The sequence below is a fragment of the Carassius carassius genome, chromosome 3 (assembly GCF_963082965.1).
Source record: "Carassius carassius chromosome 3, fCarCar2.1, whole genome shotgun sequence".
NCBI lineage: Eukaryota > Metazoa > Chordata > Actinopteri > Cypriniformes > Cyprinidae > Carassius > Carassius carassius.
In genome coordinates, this window is record NC_081757.1 from 2,863,814 (window position 1) to 2,884,329 (window position 20,516).

The following is a 20,516-nucleotide window of genomic DNA, read 5'->3' on the forward strand; positions in this document are numbered from 1 at the left end:
TCAAACTAAGAAAAAAAAACTTTAAAGAACCCAAAATTGTTCTTCTATGGCATTGCTGCTAAAATCCACTGCTGGAACCTTTATTCATGCATGTGCAATAAAAAATAAAATACTTTAATAACAACCGATAACCAAGATGATACTGATATGCTTTGAAGAAATGTTGTCATTGTTTATTCATGTTGTTCTAAACCTCTATGACCTTCTTTCTTCTGAATATGAAAGAAGATTTTCTAAAGAATGTTTTGGTGTTTTTTTTATATACAATGATAATCAATGGGGTCAAATGCTAAATGGAATATAAAACCTTAAACAAACACTAAGCCACATTTCTCAATATTTAAGTAACTTTTTCAAACCTCTGCTTGGTTTGAAATTTCACATCCAAAAAGTCTATTTCAAAGTCTCTAATCAAGTCATTGTTCAATAACACAAAAAGTGACCTAGGTTTTGAGAAATATGTCCTATTTTTCATTCAATGAAAAATGGTAATTTGCACCCACTGACTTTCACTCAATGGACCAAAGAATGCTAAAAGATTCGTCAAAACACACCTTCTTTTATGTTCCATAGAATATAGTTATACAGCTAAAGACGTGAAGATAGTAAATGATAGTAGATGTTGACAGAAATTTCATTTGCGAATCCCTTTAGAGTTTAAATAGCAGGGATGTAGCCTCTCTAAATAAGGTCTAGTGAAGGCTACGTCTTAATGTTGACAACTCCTGACCCACACACAGCCTTTCCCCAGAACGGGTTCAGTCCTAAAATCAGGAAGCAAAGCAAACTGTACGTCAGTTAACATAGCAATTTCACCTTCCTCTCAGCTCAGTGCACAATCCATATATAACAATCATAATGTCTAGACAGCAATCATACCGCTCTGCCGCTTGCTTTCTCTTTCTTTCACCTTTAAGTAGCTCTATAAAAAAGTTATTTAACTTTCGCACAACACAAACCACACAGCAGTTCTCAGACGGTTTCCTTCTGTCAAACCCACTACAGCGAACACACAATATCTGACACACACCTCACCTGCACAGAATTAACTGACAAGGCAGTGTTAAATGACATTTATGCAAGATTTATGGATAGAAACACTTGAAAAAAATGCTTTTATCGACTGACATAACAGTTTTGCCTCTGGAAGGATTTCAAGACGTCTGCAGTAAAAAGTGGAAAACCTTGTGTGATTTGACTGTTTTGTTTGGTTTATTATGTTCCTATATTAAAAAGACATTACAGGGCATCTGTTTGACAGGCTCAGAAATGTGTCTCACGAGGGGAACATGTAATTTATGAGGAGAGTGTTACATATTTTAGGAGAGTCCATACTGTACATTAGGACCAGAACATTAGCTACATTATGAAATGAAAAGCAGCAGATGAGATATATCATTGATATAGTATTCTCTTCTGCAGCAATGCAATTAAACAAAGAGCAAACTGAGACCTTTCGCTGATGCCTCTTACTTTACACGTTTTCTTATGAGAAAAAGAGCTGAGTCATCTCACATATCTTTATCTTTGCTCAGGTTTTCCCAAGATGTGTGTTTTCTGTGGTGTTTCTTTGATTTTGAATTCAGACCTTCATTTCAAAATTGAAGGTAAGGTAGAATTAAATTTTTTTTGCCAAGACAGTGTTAAATACTTGCTTAATAATGCTTGTAAAAAAAAAAAAGCAGATGGATGGATGGATAGATAGATCTCCTGAACATACAGTGAAAAGGACATTGCACATATCTGGCTGATGCTGCTTAAACTGCACTCGCACATATCTCTGAGCACACACTTACAGAAGGAGCTGTTTTCGTCCTTTGTGCCGTCCAAGGTGCCATCGGGTAACATTTGCAGGTAGAAGCCATGCCGGCAATACAGACGTGTGACGATACCTTTCAGCTGAGGCTCTGAGAAAAAAGAGATAACATTTCATTAGACGTTGTGCCTAGAAAAGTCTCGATGCATTAAGAATACATGCTGGTGCTATAACAGTGAAGGTTATATCAGGATGACTGAATTAACACACACACACACACTGTCAAGCACAAAGCAGTCGATACATATTTAATTTTACAGCTTACCTAAAAAGACTTTTATTGTGTCAGCCATAACAAACCCAAATACAAGCACCCATGTTTACGAAGCACATTAGGAAGATAAGCCGTTGTTTCTGTCTGTTGTCTAATAACAGGAACAAAACATTCAGGGCTTCTCTGTCTTTTAACTCCTTTTCTTCTCAGAGTTTACAGCTGCAACAAAACAAAAACTGCACAAAAGAGTTCAGTGAATTGCTATAACATTATCTAAACACATTCTAGAAAGAGATGTAAAACAGAGGAGATGTTCAAAAATGCATTGCATAAAACTGTATCCAACTGACAAAGAAGTACCTTAAAGTGATAGTCCACCCCAAAATCAATTCTGTCGCAGTTTACTCGCCCTCGTGTTGTTTTAAACCTGTGTGATTTTCTTCTTCTTCTTCTTCTGTGGAGCACAATATACAGAAGATGATATTTTGAAGAAAAACTGTTTAGATTCCCATTGACTTCCATTATATTTTTTGACCTTACAAATCAAAGTCAGTGGAATTCAAAATAACTTATTTTGTGTTCTGTAGAAGAAGAAAAGTCACACAAATTTGCAACCACACGAGTGAGTAAATGATTTGTTTCTGTGTGTGTGTGTTTGTGTGTGAACTATCCCTTTAAATATTATATTACAATATGGTAATAATCATTCAGTACCATGGTATGCTACATATCAAAGTAAATTTGTAAGGGCTATCTTCTAAGAAAGGGCTCTCTGCTCTGCTTTAGAAAGGTAACTAAAAATTGAAAAGACCAAATAAAATATCTTCTGGTTTTAAAGGAGAAGGGAGGAGATAGATACGCAAATGAACTGTAAACACTGGTAAGGGATGTGCCTAGCAATCTAATGGAGATCTATGTTAAAAATGGGACACTGGTTAAAGCACAGTAATATTGTGAGATGTCAGTGTGCATCTATATTAAAATCACATGCTTCACTATGTAGGAAACCAACAGCTATCGGTGTGCATACAGTTGCTTAATGTCTAATAGTCAAGTCACCTTTATTTATATAGCGCATTAAATAATGTCAATAATGCAAAATGACAGTTAAAGGCAGTTCACCATTGAATTCAGTGATGTCATCTCTGTTCAGTTTAAATATTATCTGTGCAATCATTTGTATTGCATTGTATCTTTAATAAAAATCATATTTTTTATATTATTAATAATATTAACTTTAAAGTGCAGCGTGTCGGAAAATCTGAAGTAAATAAAGTAAAAGCAAAGGCATGTCAAATGTGAGCAAATGGTGTTATCTAACTACCTTCAACAAAACTTTTGTCAAAAAAAAGCTTTTTTTAAGGCGTATTTTTAATAATAATAATAATAGTTCCTGACATTTATATAGGAAAAAATATTTACTAAAAAACAACAAACAAAAAAAACATTCAGCTTTGCCATCACAAGTAAGTTATAAATTGTAATAATATTTCACCATATTACTGTATTTCCTGTATGTTTGAATAAATAAACGCAGCCTTGGTGAGCGTAAGAAAAATCTTACCGACCACAAACTTTTCAGCGTTAAATCTTTTAGTGATCTCTTTTTCTTTTTGTCACTCTTTTTTCCCCAAACACTCACTTTGTGTGCCTCTCCCATTTCCTCTCAGCACTCCCTCTATGTAAAACGCTGCAGAAATAGTTTGGTCTTTTCTCTGCAGGCCTCTATTTGCTCGTGTCCATTGATCAGTTCTGAAGGTGAGGCCCTGAGGGGCCAAACTACAGTTTTAACATTCAGCTACATGGCACAGTGTCTGGCTGCCACCGCCACAGTCCACAGACAAATCACCAGGAAAGAAATATGTGTGCGCCTTCGCATTAAAGGCTCCACATAAAGCAAAGAGGCAGCAACTAGCGGTTAAATCCACGTATTCTGCCGTGATAAGGCACATTTCCTTCATCTCCTCCGACTCGGTTGATTCAGGTTGGGTAGGAAATTCCCCACAGATCCGTCTTTGTCAGCCTCTTTAGTAGCACTGCTGTGACACGCTTTGAAAGCCACACACAGAGCTGTGCTGATACACAAGCCCTCTCTGTCTTCAGTCTGCACTGCATAACCATAAAACCCATCTCCGGGGACAGAGGGTGTGAAGGGCACTCCTGATGGGTGATATTGATGTGCGTTCGAGTGCGTGCGCTCACGGATGCCAGTCTGCCAAGAGCCCAGGCTTCAACAAAATTTACACAGACACATTGGTCACCTGGTTAGAGATCTCCTTTCCCTCTCTATGCCTCGCTATCTCTCCTATAAGCCCCGTCATGGTGAGTTATGTGGTTTTGCATCTCTCTGAATAACACCATACATCAACCAATCAGCTGGAGATGGAGTCGTCTCCTTCCCGAGGGGGAGAGAAAAGCGAACGAGTGCTACAGAGGGAGAACAAGAGAGTGGGCAGAAGTTATGACACAGTTATTTTACTGGAAGACATTCACACGCTAAATAAAAGAGGAAGACTCTCATATTTCACGCAAAACATCGATAAAGCTTTCAGGCACAACAGATCCTGACAAAAGTATGGCTCCTGCACTGCCATATTTCATTCGGAGCAAGAAAGGAAAGAGATGAAGAGAGATACAAACAGAAATAAGACTGCATTTATTATCCAGCATGGGAGCACATTCAAGGGGTCATATCATGGGTGAAATCCACCTACATTGTGTTTGTGCCAAAAAACAACCTTTTTTACAGTTTTGGATGATTATTTACTTTCTCTGACCCTTATAGATAATAAAAAGCTTGTTTTTGTTCTGGCTTTAAGAAATGCCATTTCATCAGTACTTACAGTTTCAGTAAATTTTTTTTAAAGAAATTAATACTCATAATCAGTAAAAATGTATCAGATTGACCAAAGTTACAATAAAGGATGTTACATTGTTATAAAAGTAAAAACAGTATAAACTGTTACTTTTTATTCATCTAAGAAATTTATGTTTTTCAGAAAACTGTGAAAACTGTTTCCACAAAAATACTAAAACACTGATAAAAATGATTTCTTGAGCACCAAATGAGCATGTTAGAATGATTAGCATATTAAGTCTGGAATTATTCACAGGCATATTAATAATATTATTAATATTAACCACAGGAATAAATGAAATTTTAGCCTCGGTGAACACGAGAAAACCTTTTTAAATCTTACAGACCCCCAAACTTTGTGGTAGTTATTGCACATTTCAACACTAGGGGCAAAATAACTATGTAAGAAATCCTAATAAAGAGTATCAGTTCATCTTATAAACATAATTCTGATTCCTCTAAACTGTCTCTTCATATTAAATCCTGCAGACTATTTGTTTTGCATAAAATTACAAAAACATATGTGTCAAGCACAATATTGTCTGCGCTGAGCTAACAGGAGAGAAAGTGTACAAGTGCATGCTTCATATTCAGAGGACGTATTGGGCTAAAGTGCATAAAATTACAGTGGACGCTCCCTGCGGCCTAATGTGACTGTGAGTAATGAAGGGGGGCGGGGCAGAGCTAGCCAAGGCTGTAATGACAATTTTTGGGACGATCAATCACTTGGCCTGGGAACAAATCTTACATTTCTCACCAAACAACTTACCCAAACTCAGAACTATCTATCCGTCTGTCCATCCACCCTTCTTTTCATCCAATCAAATCTATCTATCTACTTTTGAGCAACTATCCATCCATTCCTCCCTACCTTTCTATCATGGTAGGATCACTGTATCATTCTATCCATCCATTCAAATAATCAAAAATGCATCCATCCATCTATAATTAGAACATTGTATAATTCTCTGCATCCATTTAAGTCCAACTATATCTGTCAATCATCCATATCTATCTCCATCCATCTATCCATTGTTCAGTCTTTCTGTCAATGGATGTCAATGCAGAGGAATGTCAAGAAAAACATACACACCGAGAGGTCACAACAGACAGGAATGTGCAGACTGGGATTAATTAAAGTCAGACTAATTGGCCTTTTTTTCCTCTGTAAAGCTTAATGATATGTGTCTAAATGAGCTGGGCATGTCTGAGGCCTGCCGATAGCGGGATGAGAGAATGCAGGGGAAGAGATGGAGGAGAAGAACAGCTGCTACCAGAGAACAAAGTGAGAAAACCCCACGAGAAAGAGATAAGAGGAAAAGATAAGACATCACTGAAAAAGACAGACAGACTTGAATGATAAGAAAGAACGATGAATGATAACATTTTTAGAAGTTACACAATTTTTTACGATTTCCTTCTTGATGATTTGCCTCTGTCTATACATGGAGCACTAGATTAAAACAAATGTGTGGAAAACTGTGTCAGAGATCTTTGATATTGTTCATGCATTATGCACTTCTGTTTTTATAAATGCCTCTAATTGTCTTATTTTCCTCCTTCTTTGCCATCAAATTCTCAGCATTTTCATTACACAGCCCACCTCTGTCCTTGCACTACTTGTGCTTTATACATTACTGTAGATGCTACAGAAGGTTTACACACCAGCACTCTGTTGCTTGTGTAACTGCAATGGTTTTTCGTGTATGTGTGTGTGGTGATGCTGGCTCGCTGTGTGACAGAGACAGATGATGTGATGATCGAGGGCTGGTCTGGTGTGAGTATTTGCGTCAGTGCCTTTTGACCCGAAGCTCTCTTTGCCTTACACACTCCCACCATGCATTAGTAAATGACCATTACCACTGCATACACACACATCTCACGTGTGTGTCTGAGACAGTCTGCTGTGTGCATGTGCATTACTTTTCACCTTTTCCTCTAATGTTATTTAATTGTGTGCGTGACTCCAAAAGCTTAAAGTCATATTAAATGAAAAGTGGTTGCCTAAAATAATTAAAGTTTATCTTTCACACACGACTATACAAAAGTTTAGGTTTTGATGAGATGCACACAGAGACTGCATTTATTTTATGAAATATTATTGCAATTATTTCTATTTCAATATTTATGCAAAATGTTCAGTATATATATATTGATTTGATTCATTAGATTTGATTAATTAGAAAGATTAATAGAAAAAAAATTTTTTTGTAACTTTTCATTTATGCTCAAGGTCAGTTTTGATCAATTTATTGAATACAATTTTAACTAACCGCTAACTTTTGAACACTACTACAGTTCTTGTACATTATTTTATAATTATGTAATATAGCCTATTATCTAAAATAATGACCTATATTACAATTTTACAATATTGTGTCTAAATAATAGACATTGAACACAAAAAAAATGCAAATAAATATTGTTTTAAATGCTTTGTCAAAATTACCATAAAATTGTAATTTATGGTATGAAAACTGGATTTTTTTTTTACAGTACACTTGTGTGTGTGTGTGTATGCATGTATGGATATATATATATATATATATATACTACATGCATATACACACACACACACACACATACTGTATACAAACATATATATGCCTATTTTACCTTTCAAAGAAATGGGTGTATGATGCCCCAGTCTGTGTCTTGTAAGGAGTCTTTCTCTATTCTGTCATGAGTTATTGTTCTATTGTTAACCTCCGAGACACAGACATAGAAACTGAGACAGAGTTTACCTACAGAACAACAGTTGTTCCTGACACTGCCATCCTGCTGTATTAACCTCACCCAAAGAGTTGGCAAATAGAGAGAAAGATGAAAAGAGAGGGAAGCAATTAGCCTGTGAGAAGTGTGTGTGTGTGTGTGTGCGTGTGTGTCCCTGTGTCTGCTTTCTTTCTCTTCCCAGGTCCACAAGCCTCTCTTCTTTCCTCTGCCCTGGCCTCTGGAAAGTGCTGAGCTGGCTCTTTCCCTCTGTCCTTCTCCTCCCTTCTTGCCCATGCTCTTTTGCTCTCTCGCAGCCATTCAGAGTCACGGCAGTGGGACATGAACCTAATGCTAATCAGGTGTTCTTCTTCGTCTCTCTCTCTCTCTCTCTCTCTCTCTCGCTGGCGCTGATGTCAGAAGTCATAAAAGCAAGAAAACAGCCGGTCTGCATATTTGTTCCTCCCTTCACTTTCATTTACTTAGTCCTTCATTCACATGCAGCAATACCATTTCAGGTTGACTAACATGTCTTGCCTCTAATCCAGGGATAAGTACTTACAAATGTCAGTTTTAGGACTAGATTTTACAGTTTCTGAATGCGTGCTCCCAGCCAACAAAAGAATGTTTTAATAATGTTTTTCTTATGTTCACATATTTCTAAATGTACCCTGAACATTCACAACATCATTTTTTAAACAATACTATATGTAAAAGGGGTCATATGATGAACATTATTTGGTGTATTTGGTGTAATGAAATGTGTTTACCAGGTTTAAAGGAGTCATACCCTCGTATTACCTTGGATACCTACACCGCAGGTAACGCTTTAGCATATCATTACAAACTGACATCATGGCGCAAGTTGTGAATGAACGCGACCGGCTTCCCGGCCAGTGTATAAGTATGAGGCGCCGTTTAGGGGTTAAATCAAACTTCACTCACGCACACATATGAAACACGCTTGCATATATATTAAGTACTAGTCACACATACATGTATATGAACTATCTACGCACATAAAGTTACTCATATGAGACGTGAGCACAGCACACACACACAAATATAAGACGTGAGCACACACACACACACACAAACTAGACGGGGCCTCATGTAAGCGTTAGGCAATAAATAAACAATAACCGAATTCATGATGATCTCAGTCATTTGTTTTTTTGCAAAGTACGTTAGCAGCCATTCCCCATACCTCGAAGCTAATACTCCCGCCAGAGTTGTGCCTGGACGCGTTCATTGAACGATAATTCATGAACTCGTTCATGTTTTGGACTGAACTGAACGTACCGCATTACTGCCTGATGAACGTTACTGTGAACTCGTTCATTCTGGTGTCTGTGAACGCCACGCTCTCTCAGTTTAACTTCGTTCAGTAGGATGCCAGATTTCTATAAAGCCTTCCAGGCGAAAACCCACCTAAAACCCACCGTAAACCGGCCTTAATATGTAGCGGAAAAAACACCCAATCTGGCAACGCCAGACTCTCGTTCATCAAAATGAACAAATCTTTTTTCGAGTCATTTCGTTCATTTAAGGGGCTTTAAATGTTACTATTAACTGGAAAATTCCCCGAACACATCAACCTACGCAATCTTGATTATATTCTGAATTAAGAAATCATTATAATGCAGTCAAAAGTCCGTTTTTGCAGTCCGTTTACAGGGAACATAAATAATTACTTCACCTCCAGTCTTTCGTTTATTTGTCTAGTGACAGACGCAATAGCATACAATAGCCGCATTAGCAGTTATGCTGTTTGTTACACACAGTAGAGCAATAAAAACACAGTCTTACCGTTTCAATTGCAGGCAATTTTGTTGGAATGACGCTTTTCCCAAGCTTCGATGCCAACTTCGCCTGATATTGCCCCAAATTTGTGAAGGATTTCGGCGTACAATGTTTAGCACAAACACGTAACGATGAACCAGTGGAAGGGTTGAAGGAACCGCGTCATTAAAAATGAATTTAATCCACTGGTATCTGATAGCTAGGTCCGTTCTTGGTAGAGAAAACACATTTACATGTTGATTCTGGCAGTCAACCACAGAGCAACTCACGTGTGCACTGCTCCAGCGTCTTTGAATCTCGACTGAATATGAGGGGGAGAGGGGAAGGGCGAGCTTCCTGCTGCGGTGTCCATATATGGTATATCCTGCCTCGTCTTGACGTCAAGATGGGGAAGAAATCAAAATCTCGTATTTGAGTGCGCGTGCACGTGGGCTATTTTACAAACCCTGAGGTAAACAAACGCTTCACTTTTAAATATCGGCTTCCCGGCCAGTGTATAATCGTTAGGCAATCATAACATACATTGATTCTCGTGGAAAAGTGAAAATTGTGGGTCATGACTCCTTTAAATAAAAAAACCACATTATTTTCAACATACTGTACATTATTGTTTCTTCTCTATGCCGCGCCTTTCTGAAACGCGTCAATTTTTACAAAGCTCATTGGTCTAACAGTGAGGTGTGCTGTGATTGGCCAGCTATCCAATGTGTTGTGATTGGCCGAATGCCTCAAGCATGTGACGTACTGTAAATGCTACTCCCCTTTTTGGATCCAGTGGGGACATAATTAGGGATTATAATGACAATACCAGCAGTTCTCAATTCCAGTCCTCACCTCCCCATCTCTGCCCATTTTGCAATCTCTTTGTTAACACACCTGATTCAGATAATCAGCTCATTAGAAGTGAGCTCTGTGCATGAACTGTGTTCCATTGACATGGTCCCTAGACAGTGTTCATTGCTCCCTACTCCCTGAGCAGAGGAAATCTGTTGAAGTTTACTTCACTTCAGAACATTCATTCAAGGATTTGCGCTGCACAACGTCTTCACACAAGCTGCAACATCATATACTTCTCTAAATACAATTTAAATTCACGTCTAGCACACTTCAATGCACTTTGAAAGTATATATATACGTTCGCTTCGAACTGGCATCATGGCGAAATATCATGTGATATCCACTTCACAGGGCACTAACCTTTGAATAGAACAAAACATGTAATCTCCACACAACTTCCTTTTTTTAATTGTGCTTGTAAAAAGGATCTGTGGTGTCATATAATAATGTGAGTTTTTTCAACTTTGAGGATGAACCTCTTTTCTGGCCTCCTAGCATTAATACAGTAATGTGAAATATGATTGGGAGTCTGCACAGGGTGTTTATTTTGAAATGCACATGATTTTTTGACTTCTATTTTGTATTTGCTGTGCAGTTTGGATGCGGTGTGCATCAAAAATAGACTAGGCACCTATCTTTAGTGAAGCGGCACGGAGACTCTACTTAGGAGGGCGTGGTTGACTCTACTTTTATAAAGAATATCTATTTTGATTTGAGACTTTAGTCTTTGGCACTTTACAGATCTTCTTTATGCACCAAGAGCTTGTAACACTCTTGAAATCACATCATATGACCCCTTTAAGGGAACATCCCATTGTATAAATTTGCAAAGATTATGGAAATGTCATTTTGGAATGTACTCTATGAATGTAGCTTTCCACAGTGATGTCGTAGAAGAACAATCTGGGTTCCCCAAAGAACCTTTCAGTGATCAATTCTTAAAAGATCCCTTTTTTTTTCTTTGTGTTAAGAACAATTAAATAATCTAAAGAACCTATAAAGAATCATTCATGGAATGGAAAGGTTCAATGGATGTTAAAGGTTTTTGAACATTACTAGAAGAACATTCATAACTTTGGAGAAACTTGCCATAGAACGTTAGCCATAGTTCTGAGAACAATACCACACTGTCTACGTACACTGGACGCGTGCAGTGGGATTTTTTTTTTCATTGTTATTTTAAGGAGCTGAAAATAGACTGCGCCATAGACCAACTCAAACTCAAATCTGGTCTAAAGTCTGGCGCAATTTTTTTTCTTTGTTATTTTAAGGAGCTGAAAATAGACTGCGCCATAGACCAACCGCCAACCGTTTTTCCGTCGTTAAAATAGCAAAAGTGGATTTGGACATGCCCTGAGTGCATCTGCACCTTGCGCTTTACACTTTGCATTTAGATCGTTAAAATAGAGCCCATAGTGTTAGCTGGGTGGTACCTGCCTGTGCAAAATGTCCCGCTATGATGTGGTGATTTTGTGTTTTGTGCAAGATCTTGAAGTTCTAGGGAAGTTTCTAGGTGGTTGTTTACTGAACCATGGTAAAGCACGGGAGAGCACATCTCAAATCGTCCAGCTTCAATTTAAATTAAACATATTATTTTTTAATAAGTGGCACATTCTAAGATATTCTTCACATAGGTGTGCTGAGTAAAAAATGTGCTTTAGTGTTGTAGCTTTAGAGTTTAGTTGTGCAAAATGTTCCGCTCTAACGATTGTGTGTATGGATTAATTCTGACGTTCTAAATTAGGACTTGCTCATGACATGCTGGGCAGGCAGCCGGAGATGTCAGAATAGGACATCATCCCAAGCAGCCAGCATCACCACAGCGACAGGAGACCCAAAAGCTTTCTGGCCCCCTCCTGCCACTTCACCTGCACTGGACAACCATCACTGCAGAAGAACCTCAGCACTTACACCCAATCACAACTCACAAACCTCAAGAACAGACACTACTAATGCAATGATGAGAAAATATATGCAGCAATTCATAAAGTTCAAACAAGAAAGTATGCCAGTACTGGGATATAATCTGCAATTTTTACTGATCCTTATACATTTGGGAAGCCAAATTATGAGATTATGTCTTGAATGTAAAGAAATTTGAGGTCAAGGGAGAGATTTTTGTCCTGTTTTCCAGTACAAATATGTGACCCTGGACCACAAAAGTGTTAAGTGGTCTTAAGTGTCCATTTTTCAAAGTTTAGATGTATACACCGTCTGAAAACTGAATAAACAAGCTTGCCATTGATGTGTTTTTTTTTTTTTTTTTTTTAAGGACATGACAATATTTGGCCGAGATACAACTATCAAGGGTGCAAAAATATTTAAAATATTGAGAAATTTGCCTTTAAAGTTGTCCAAATGAAGTCATTTGCAATGCATATCACTAATCAAAAATTAAGTTTTGATAAATCAATGGTCGGAAATGTACAATATGTCTTTATGAACATGATCTTTACTTAATAATGTATTTTTGGCTATTGCTACAAATATACCCAAGCGACTTAAGACTGTTTTTTGTGCTCCAGGGTCGCATATTATCTTGACTTGATAAAAAAAAAAGATATTTATATCTTTATATATATATATATATATATATATATATATGACATTATTTATTCTACAGTATAGACTACCGTTCAAAGGTTTAGGGTGGATGCATTTTAATACTTGCATTAAAAAGATGCATTAAATGAAAACATGAAAGTAAAGACTTTTAAATGAAATTAAATAATATTTTAAAATGTATTAAAATAGAAAAGTTATTTTCTAAATTGTAATATAACTGTATGATTGTAATGTTTCACAATAGAACAATAGTTTTTACTGTTTTTATCACATTTTTGATTAAATAAATGTAACTTTGGCGAGCATTTTAAAAAACAAAAAAACTCTCACCAGAATATTTATACGCATGCATGCACATGTGTGCATGTGTATGATTTGATTTTAAAATGCCATCTACTCTCAAATTAGACCAATCTAATGCTTTTCTTATCAAAATCCAACATAATATTTTGAATGGTATTGTATAGAATATATAAATTCTCTTTTTCCACTTTTTTTTTTTTGTACATTTATACATATTTTTTAAAGGATGTTTTAGGAAAACACAAAAACCTTTCTAAAATAAATCTCCCTAAAAATGTTTAATAATGTTTCACAATAGTACACAAGTTTCACTATTCTTATTGCATCTGTGATCAATTAAATGCAGCCTTGGTGTGCATAATACAAAATATTGAAAAATCTCACTAATATATTTCTATGCATACATGTAGAAATGTTATACTTACATAAGCTAATTTATATATTTTTAAGGATTTTTAGAACATTGTACCAGAAAACCCAACAAAAACCTCTCTCCTGACCTCTATTATCTTTTACCTTTCACTCTCCTTGTCCTTTTTTCCCTGAGGTCATCTGCTCTTCTTGACCTTTCCTTTCTCACTGAAGGTCAGTCTGTATTCATATCTTACCCACCATACGCCCACAGCATAATCTCATGAGTCAATACTCCTTAATTAATCTAATCTGTTCCTTATTTTTCTCTTTGGTCCCATTAGCAGCCTGAAAACAACACACCTCATCCCTCTTTTCACTCGTTTGTTCAGCCACAATGAGTCCATTTATTGCAATTAACAAACTTTGACATCAGAAACACAATTGTGATGTACTAAAAATCATTTGGACTAGTGGGCTGAAGCGATCAAGTCATTGATATGACATATTACATAATTTAATACAAAAAAAAAGGACTAAATTAGCAATTATATCTTAAAATAATAATGAACATGCTGATGCAATAGAGGGAAATCAACACTGACATGTGCACACACTCAGATCGATCTCTGAATAAAATCAATCTTCAGGACAAGCTGCAATGCTATAGATGACATGGTAATATGTGTGTGTGATATGTGAGAAGGTAAGGACATCACTGCTTAATTGGATCCCTCTTGATGCATTTGTTATAACATGAAGACGTGATTCATGGTCACCATTGTGATGCGTCGGCACTGCTTTTATGTACACTACTTGTTCTCATTTAGACATGATGAGAACACACCCTGCAGAGACTGCAGATGCACACACACACACACACACACACACACACACACACACACACACACACACTTGCAGAGTTTTCCCCCTGTGACCACCATCCTCTATCTCTCTCGTTCTCATTCACACTCTCCTCAAAGGTGATTCATTCACTGCTCCTACGTTTGCATTGATTCACTGCGGTAATGCGGGATATGGGTTGCCAGGTATTCCACACATAAATCTCTCCAGACTACACGGGGGAAGGGCTTTCCCTAAGTGTATCCTTGAGGGGATCTGGAAACCCGCTTAGAAAATGCCTGGCAGCTTCTTAAAGGCTGGCTCCTGATTGTATGTAATGATAATGAGGCTTATCAATGAAATAATTACAGTCATGGATTACTGGACTAAACACAACTAATTGCCTCAGTTTATCCCAGAGGATTTAGTTAGAGTGGGTAAAAAAAGTGCTTGTTCAGTGAAAGAAAAAAAGAGGGAGAAAGGTAGATTTCCAATGATATTAACTACATGACCTTGTTCTTGTTTAGAACCTTGTTTAGAAGGGAAGATTTCTACTAAGCTTTAGTTCGTAAAGTATTTTCTTGTTGTTCATCTCTGTTCTGTTCAATCTGATTTATTCACTCTAAATTCACCTCTAACCAGTCATTAAAATACATTCAAATGGGTTATATTAAGAATTATGTTTCTTTAATCAATATCCTGTACAGAGTGTTGTCCTGCACAGTTGTCACAAATTTTTCTATAACCCTGTATGCTCCCCAGTCCAATGAAATTATGAAATAAAATCCAAAATAATATGCCACCATTAGTAATACAGAGCCAATATTACAATCCCTCAAATAAGAATTAAACAGAAACTTTTTACTTTTTTTTTTTAATTATTATTTTAGTTAGCAAGGATGCATTAAATTGCATCAAAAGTGACAGTAAAGATGTTTCTAATTTTACAAAAATCTTCTATTTCATATAAAACTATTTGCCAAAGGGATAATACAAACAAATCTAATTCAAGACATAATCTCAGTTACATTTTCTTACAAATTTAACCAAACAAAATTAAGTGATTTAAAAAGCTGACAAACTCTAAGCTATTCTACTTTACTGTCTATTATAAGAGTTCGGCATGGCCTGAATATAAACAAGCAAATTAATATGTATAAGTGTAAATCCAAATAATCATTGATAAAGAGAATAACTAGTCCTACTGTACATACAGTGAGTATGCCAATGCTGTTTAAGGTTGTTTAGCAACATTTAATGATTTAAAGGGATAGTTCACCCAAAAATCTAAATTATGGAATTAATAACTCACCCTCATTTCGTTCCAAACCCTTAAGACCTCCGTCTTTGGAACACAGTTTAAGATATTTAAGAGTTTCTGTCCCTCCATTGTGTACAGTATACTGTCCATGTCCAGAAAGGTAAGAAAAACATCATCAAAGTAGTCCATGTGACATCAGAGGGACAATTAGAATTTTTTGAAGCATCGAAAATATATTTTGGTCCAAAAATAGCAAAAACTACGACTTTATTCAGCATTATATTCTCTTCCAGTCTGTTGTGAGAGAGAGTTCAAAACAAAGCAGTTTGTGATATCCGGCTCATGAACGAATCATTCGATGTAACCGGATCTTTTTGAACCAGTTCACCAAATCGAACTGAATCGTTTTAAACGGTTCACGTCTCCAATACGCATTAATCCGGTTACATCGAATGATTCAATGTACTATTAACTATTAACTAGTTGCTTATTAGCATGCATTTTACTAGAATATTGGTTGTTCATTACCGTATTTTTCAGACTATAAGTCGCACCTGAGTATAAGTCGCATCAGTCCAAAAATACGCCATGATGAGGAAAAAAACATATAAGTCGCACTGGACTATAAGTCGCATTTATTTAGAACCAAGAACCAAGAGAAAAAATTACCGTCTACAGCCACGAGAGGGCGCTCTATGTTTTCAGTGTAGACTACAGGAGCACTGAGCAGCATAGAGCGCCCTCTTGCGGCTGGAGACGGCAATGTTTTCTCTTGGTTCATGTCTCAGTTCATTTCTCTTGGTTCGTCAAATTAATTTTGATAAATAAGTCGCACCTGACTATAAGTCGCAGGACAAGCCAAACTATGAAAAAAACTTATAGTTTTATACTTATAGTCCGGAAAATATGGTAGTACTTATAAAACATATATTAATGGCTTATTCTGCATGACGATATTTTAGATCTCATAATCATACCCATACCTAAACTTAAAAAAACTACCTTACAAATCAATTAGGAGTTTGAGGCAAAAGGTGTAGTCAATAGTGAGAATTAGTTCTAAGTGTGACCAGTGTTTCATTAATTCCACACAATTTTTCAGTCTGAATTAGACGGAACAGAAAATGAACACAAACCTCCGAGACAATAATATTGCTTACCACAACACTTCTCCAAGAAAAGCTGTAAGATAAAACCAAACAGATGTGAAAAAGGGTGACTCGAGATTTTTAAACTCCCACGAAGCTTCACAAATCATGTTCCTGAATAGTGAGGCGTGCTATGCGTTAATTGGATTTTGACTGTTAGCGTAAGGCAAAATGAAGGAAGCTGTAATTGTATTGGAGAATGCATTCTTGCGTATTCATCCACACAGAAACCATATGAAACTGAAGTGGTGTTAGCAGATGCTGAGTGCACACACATAGATGGGCTCCTGGATGTTTCATTCATTAATAGATCAATTAAGAGTCTTTTAATTACACTATGTTCTCCCACAGAGACACTTCGGTCCCGACCGCACCACGCCTCACCCTCCCTTCCTGTCGTACTGGCTATCACTTTTTCTGCTGACGAGGGAGTCCCTAAAAGAACAGAGCGGCCCTGTAAATCCGCAGAATCGTCGCAGGGGGCCCCACAATGCAATTAGATGAAATCCCAACCTCTGCGAATCAGTCTGTGACAGGATTCTGAATTATAAGTGAATGTGTGCTGAGTCAGCATTAACAGAACTCAGGGGGTCCACGAACACTTTCTCAGTCCTCCAATCAAACCAAATATGAAGATGGGAAACGGATTAATGACGAGCGAGCATGGATAGATGAAATCTGGATGAGGACGGAGAGAAATGGAAAGAGAGATTCAAGTTAATGGAGCTGTAGTCTGCTAGCTAACACCTCGAGACATTGAGATGGACTGATGGGAATAACACAGGATAAGCTGAATCACAGAACGTTAATGACCATGTTAACTTTTGGCAAATCAAAATGAGGATGAATTATTCAAGAGAGGGTTTGAAGAGAAAATAGCCATTAATGCAGCCTTTTATAAACATATAGACACTACGGTCTCTTTCTTATAAACATACAAACTTGCATCCATTGCACTCTCACAACCGTCAAGAACTGACTACATACTCTTCTCCCTCTGTATCCATCTATCTCTAGAGAGGTTATGTCTGTCGACTTGAAATATCTACAAATTCTATTTTAGCTTGTGCAAGAGAATGTTAGACCACTTACACACACACACATAAAACGATTTACTTTTCCGAAGATTATTATACTTAACATATACACTGTTCAAAAGTTTAGGTTTTTTTTTATGAAGAATGCACAATAATTATTTTGTTAAAATCACTGAGGTAGGTAAAGTGATGTCACTTAAACTTTTAATGGAGCTTAACATCCAGTGAATGCATAACAATGCTAAATAAAAATCCTCTATAAAGTGTCCAGGGGGAGCTCATGCTTGAGCCCCTCTGTTAGGGACAGAAACATGTCGACCCTTTAGCTTCTATAGATTTACCCCAAAGGGTAAACTAGTGTTTAGATCAACCCTAAATTGAATTTTCAGACATCATTTGGAGCTCCTGAATTAATTAAGACTAGCCGTAATGAACTGGAACTACATCAGCCCTGCCTCTAAGACTAAACTGTGCTTACTTATTACATGTATGCACGTGCTTGGTCAAATATCATTAAAAGAAACATATAATGAAAAATCTTTTTAAATAAGTGAGTTTGATGTACTACTCTATATAAAGACACAGTGATTTTAAACTGCCAACTTTTTAAATTAAACATTTCTAGATTGCTTCCAAATGATTTGCTGTTACTGGAAGTGGGGATGCTAATTTTTAACAATGTCCCTGATCATGTCAGGCCAACCTTTAAAAATAATCCATGGCACATTTCAGCCCAGATTCCTTTGTGATCCTGCCACAATGTAATGCAGGCTCTGAGAAGAAGCTGTTATTGAAAAAAATTGTGACAACTGGGTACTGGACATGACAACATTGTTAATCGTTTCACAAATGAAGAGGACATATAGAAATCATAAAGGAGCAACAGCAAAATGTCGGGAAAATGGTCCACAAATTTGAAAACAAACAAACAAGTAGAGTAAGTGTCAAATGTAAGTCTTCAACAAATATCATTTTAGTTTTTAGCAATTTGTAATCTTAGTAAAATCTCACTGTCACTTGTCTTAATATGTAATCTGTATCTATAAAATCTAAAAGCTGTTTACCGCACACTAACTACAGTCATGACAAGAGCTGCTTATTTCCTTGTGATCAATGCATACATCTTTATTTCTTTCTGTGCATGGATGGGCAGTTCATATTTTTGCCATACTCCACTCATCCCTTATTTTTTTCAGAATAGATATCGATCAATGTTTTCCTGCAGAAAGAATGGAAACCCCATGGGCAATCTGTCAGTATAAATATGTTCAACTGTGACAGTTTTATGTGCATGAATGGAAGAGCTTGTAGGGTGTTTAAATATTTCTTATTCATTTTATATCACCATAAAGAAAAAAGACTTCTGTATAATTTAAATGAGTTGTCTTATATTTTTTCAGACTCCACAGAATGCATCCATGCATTTACATCTACATGCAACTGTACTCATCACTTTGCATGCACAGACATCACCCGGACACACATGAATGATAAAGCACACACATGTCTTAGTTAGTTCACACCACGGATATAACTACCATAATGATGTACAGACAGTCCCATGCTTTCCTCTTAGAGTCTCTGTAACTCCAGTGTACTCTAAAAATATAAAAATATATCAAATGTTTTAACGACAGACAGCACTCAGTACTCTTTTCTCCTTTCTTTCACATCTAATTTATTCTATAGTTCAAAGTTTTATATATTGTTTAGGACAAACGATTAGCAAGGACAGATTTAATAATTCAAAATTAAACAAAAAACAACAATTTATCCCATAACACCAAAGCTACTTCATATGAACTATACTTGAACAGACATTTAAATAACACCAGCTGACATTCAAGGGATAGTTCATCTAAAAACTTACTACAACCAAAAACTTCTATACATAAAACTAAAATAGTGGCAATAGCGCCAGTGCTATCATATTGATTAATAACTAAATATTAAGTGTCTACCTCAGCAATCTGCATTCTGCAATGGTCCACAAACTGCCTGCGTGACGTCATTTTCATCATCAATATAGTGCTCGTACAACAAGTTGAGTTGAACACAAGAAAAAGTAGTATTATAACACACCATAAAGGATAATAGAAAGCCAACGTTATGGTGGTCTGCTTATTTTTGATCTGAGAGACACAAGAACACAGTGGGGTCACAGTGAAGAGCAAAGACCTTGGCAAAGTCATGGACTGTTGAGCGACTGACAAAAACACACGTATGCTAGCTATGAGTGTGTTAAAAGCAGTGTGCGTGCGTTACATAAGATCAAGAGAATACTTTTTCCCTCTCCAACTCACCTGTTATCAAACCTTCCTTGTAAACTTGAGATGTGTGCAGAGGTAAACACACACATGCACACACACGCTCACACACACACACACACACACACACACACACACACACACACACACACACACACACACACACACACACACACACACACACACACACACAAGAGACACAGGGATTAATCGCCCCAGCAGGTGTGAACTCCTAGGAACTGTACAACATGCGAGTTTCCTTGTATGAGATGCTGTGAGTGTTTCTGAATGTGCGTGTGCGTGACTTTCTGTCTACGCTTGTATATTTGATCCACAGAGGGCTTTAACCTGAGACTCAAATCCAAACAACCTAACACCTCTCTGAAGCACAATGACATTTCTGTTTTGGGACACTGTGATCTAAATGCATCAAGTGGGTCTGTGTATGTTAAAGGGGAATGAGGGCTCATAGGTGCTAAACTGATTCTTTGTGTTAAAGCCAGTC

At 36.9% G+C, this 20,516-nt stretch overlaps 1 protein-coding gene across 1 annotated transcript in view; it reads right to left on the reverse strand.

Annotated features, from left to right (window-relative positions):
• LOC132116239 (fibroblast growth factor 11-like) overlaps nt 1-20,516 on the reverse strand; it is a 52,247-nt gene that overhangs the window by 20,708 nt on the left and 11,023 nt on the right. Inside the window, exon 2 of the mRNA XM_059524971.1 lies at nt 1,797-1,907. Coding sequence (XP_059380954.1) covers nt 1,797-1,907 — 111 coding nt within the window. The remainder of the gene's footprint in view (nt 1-1,796; nt 1,908-20,516) is intronic.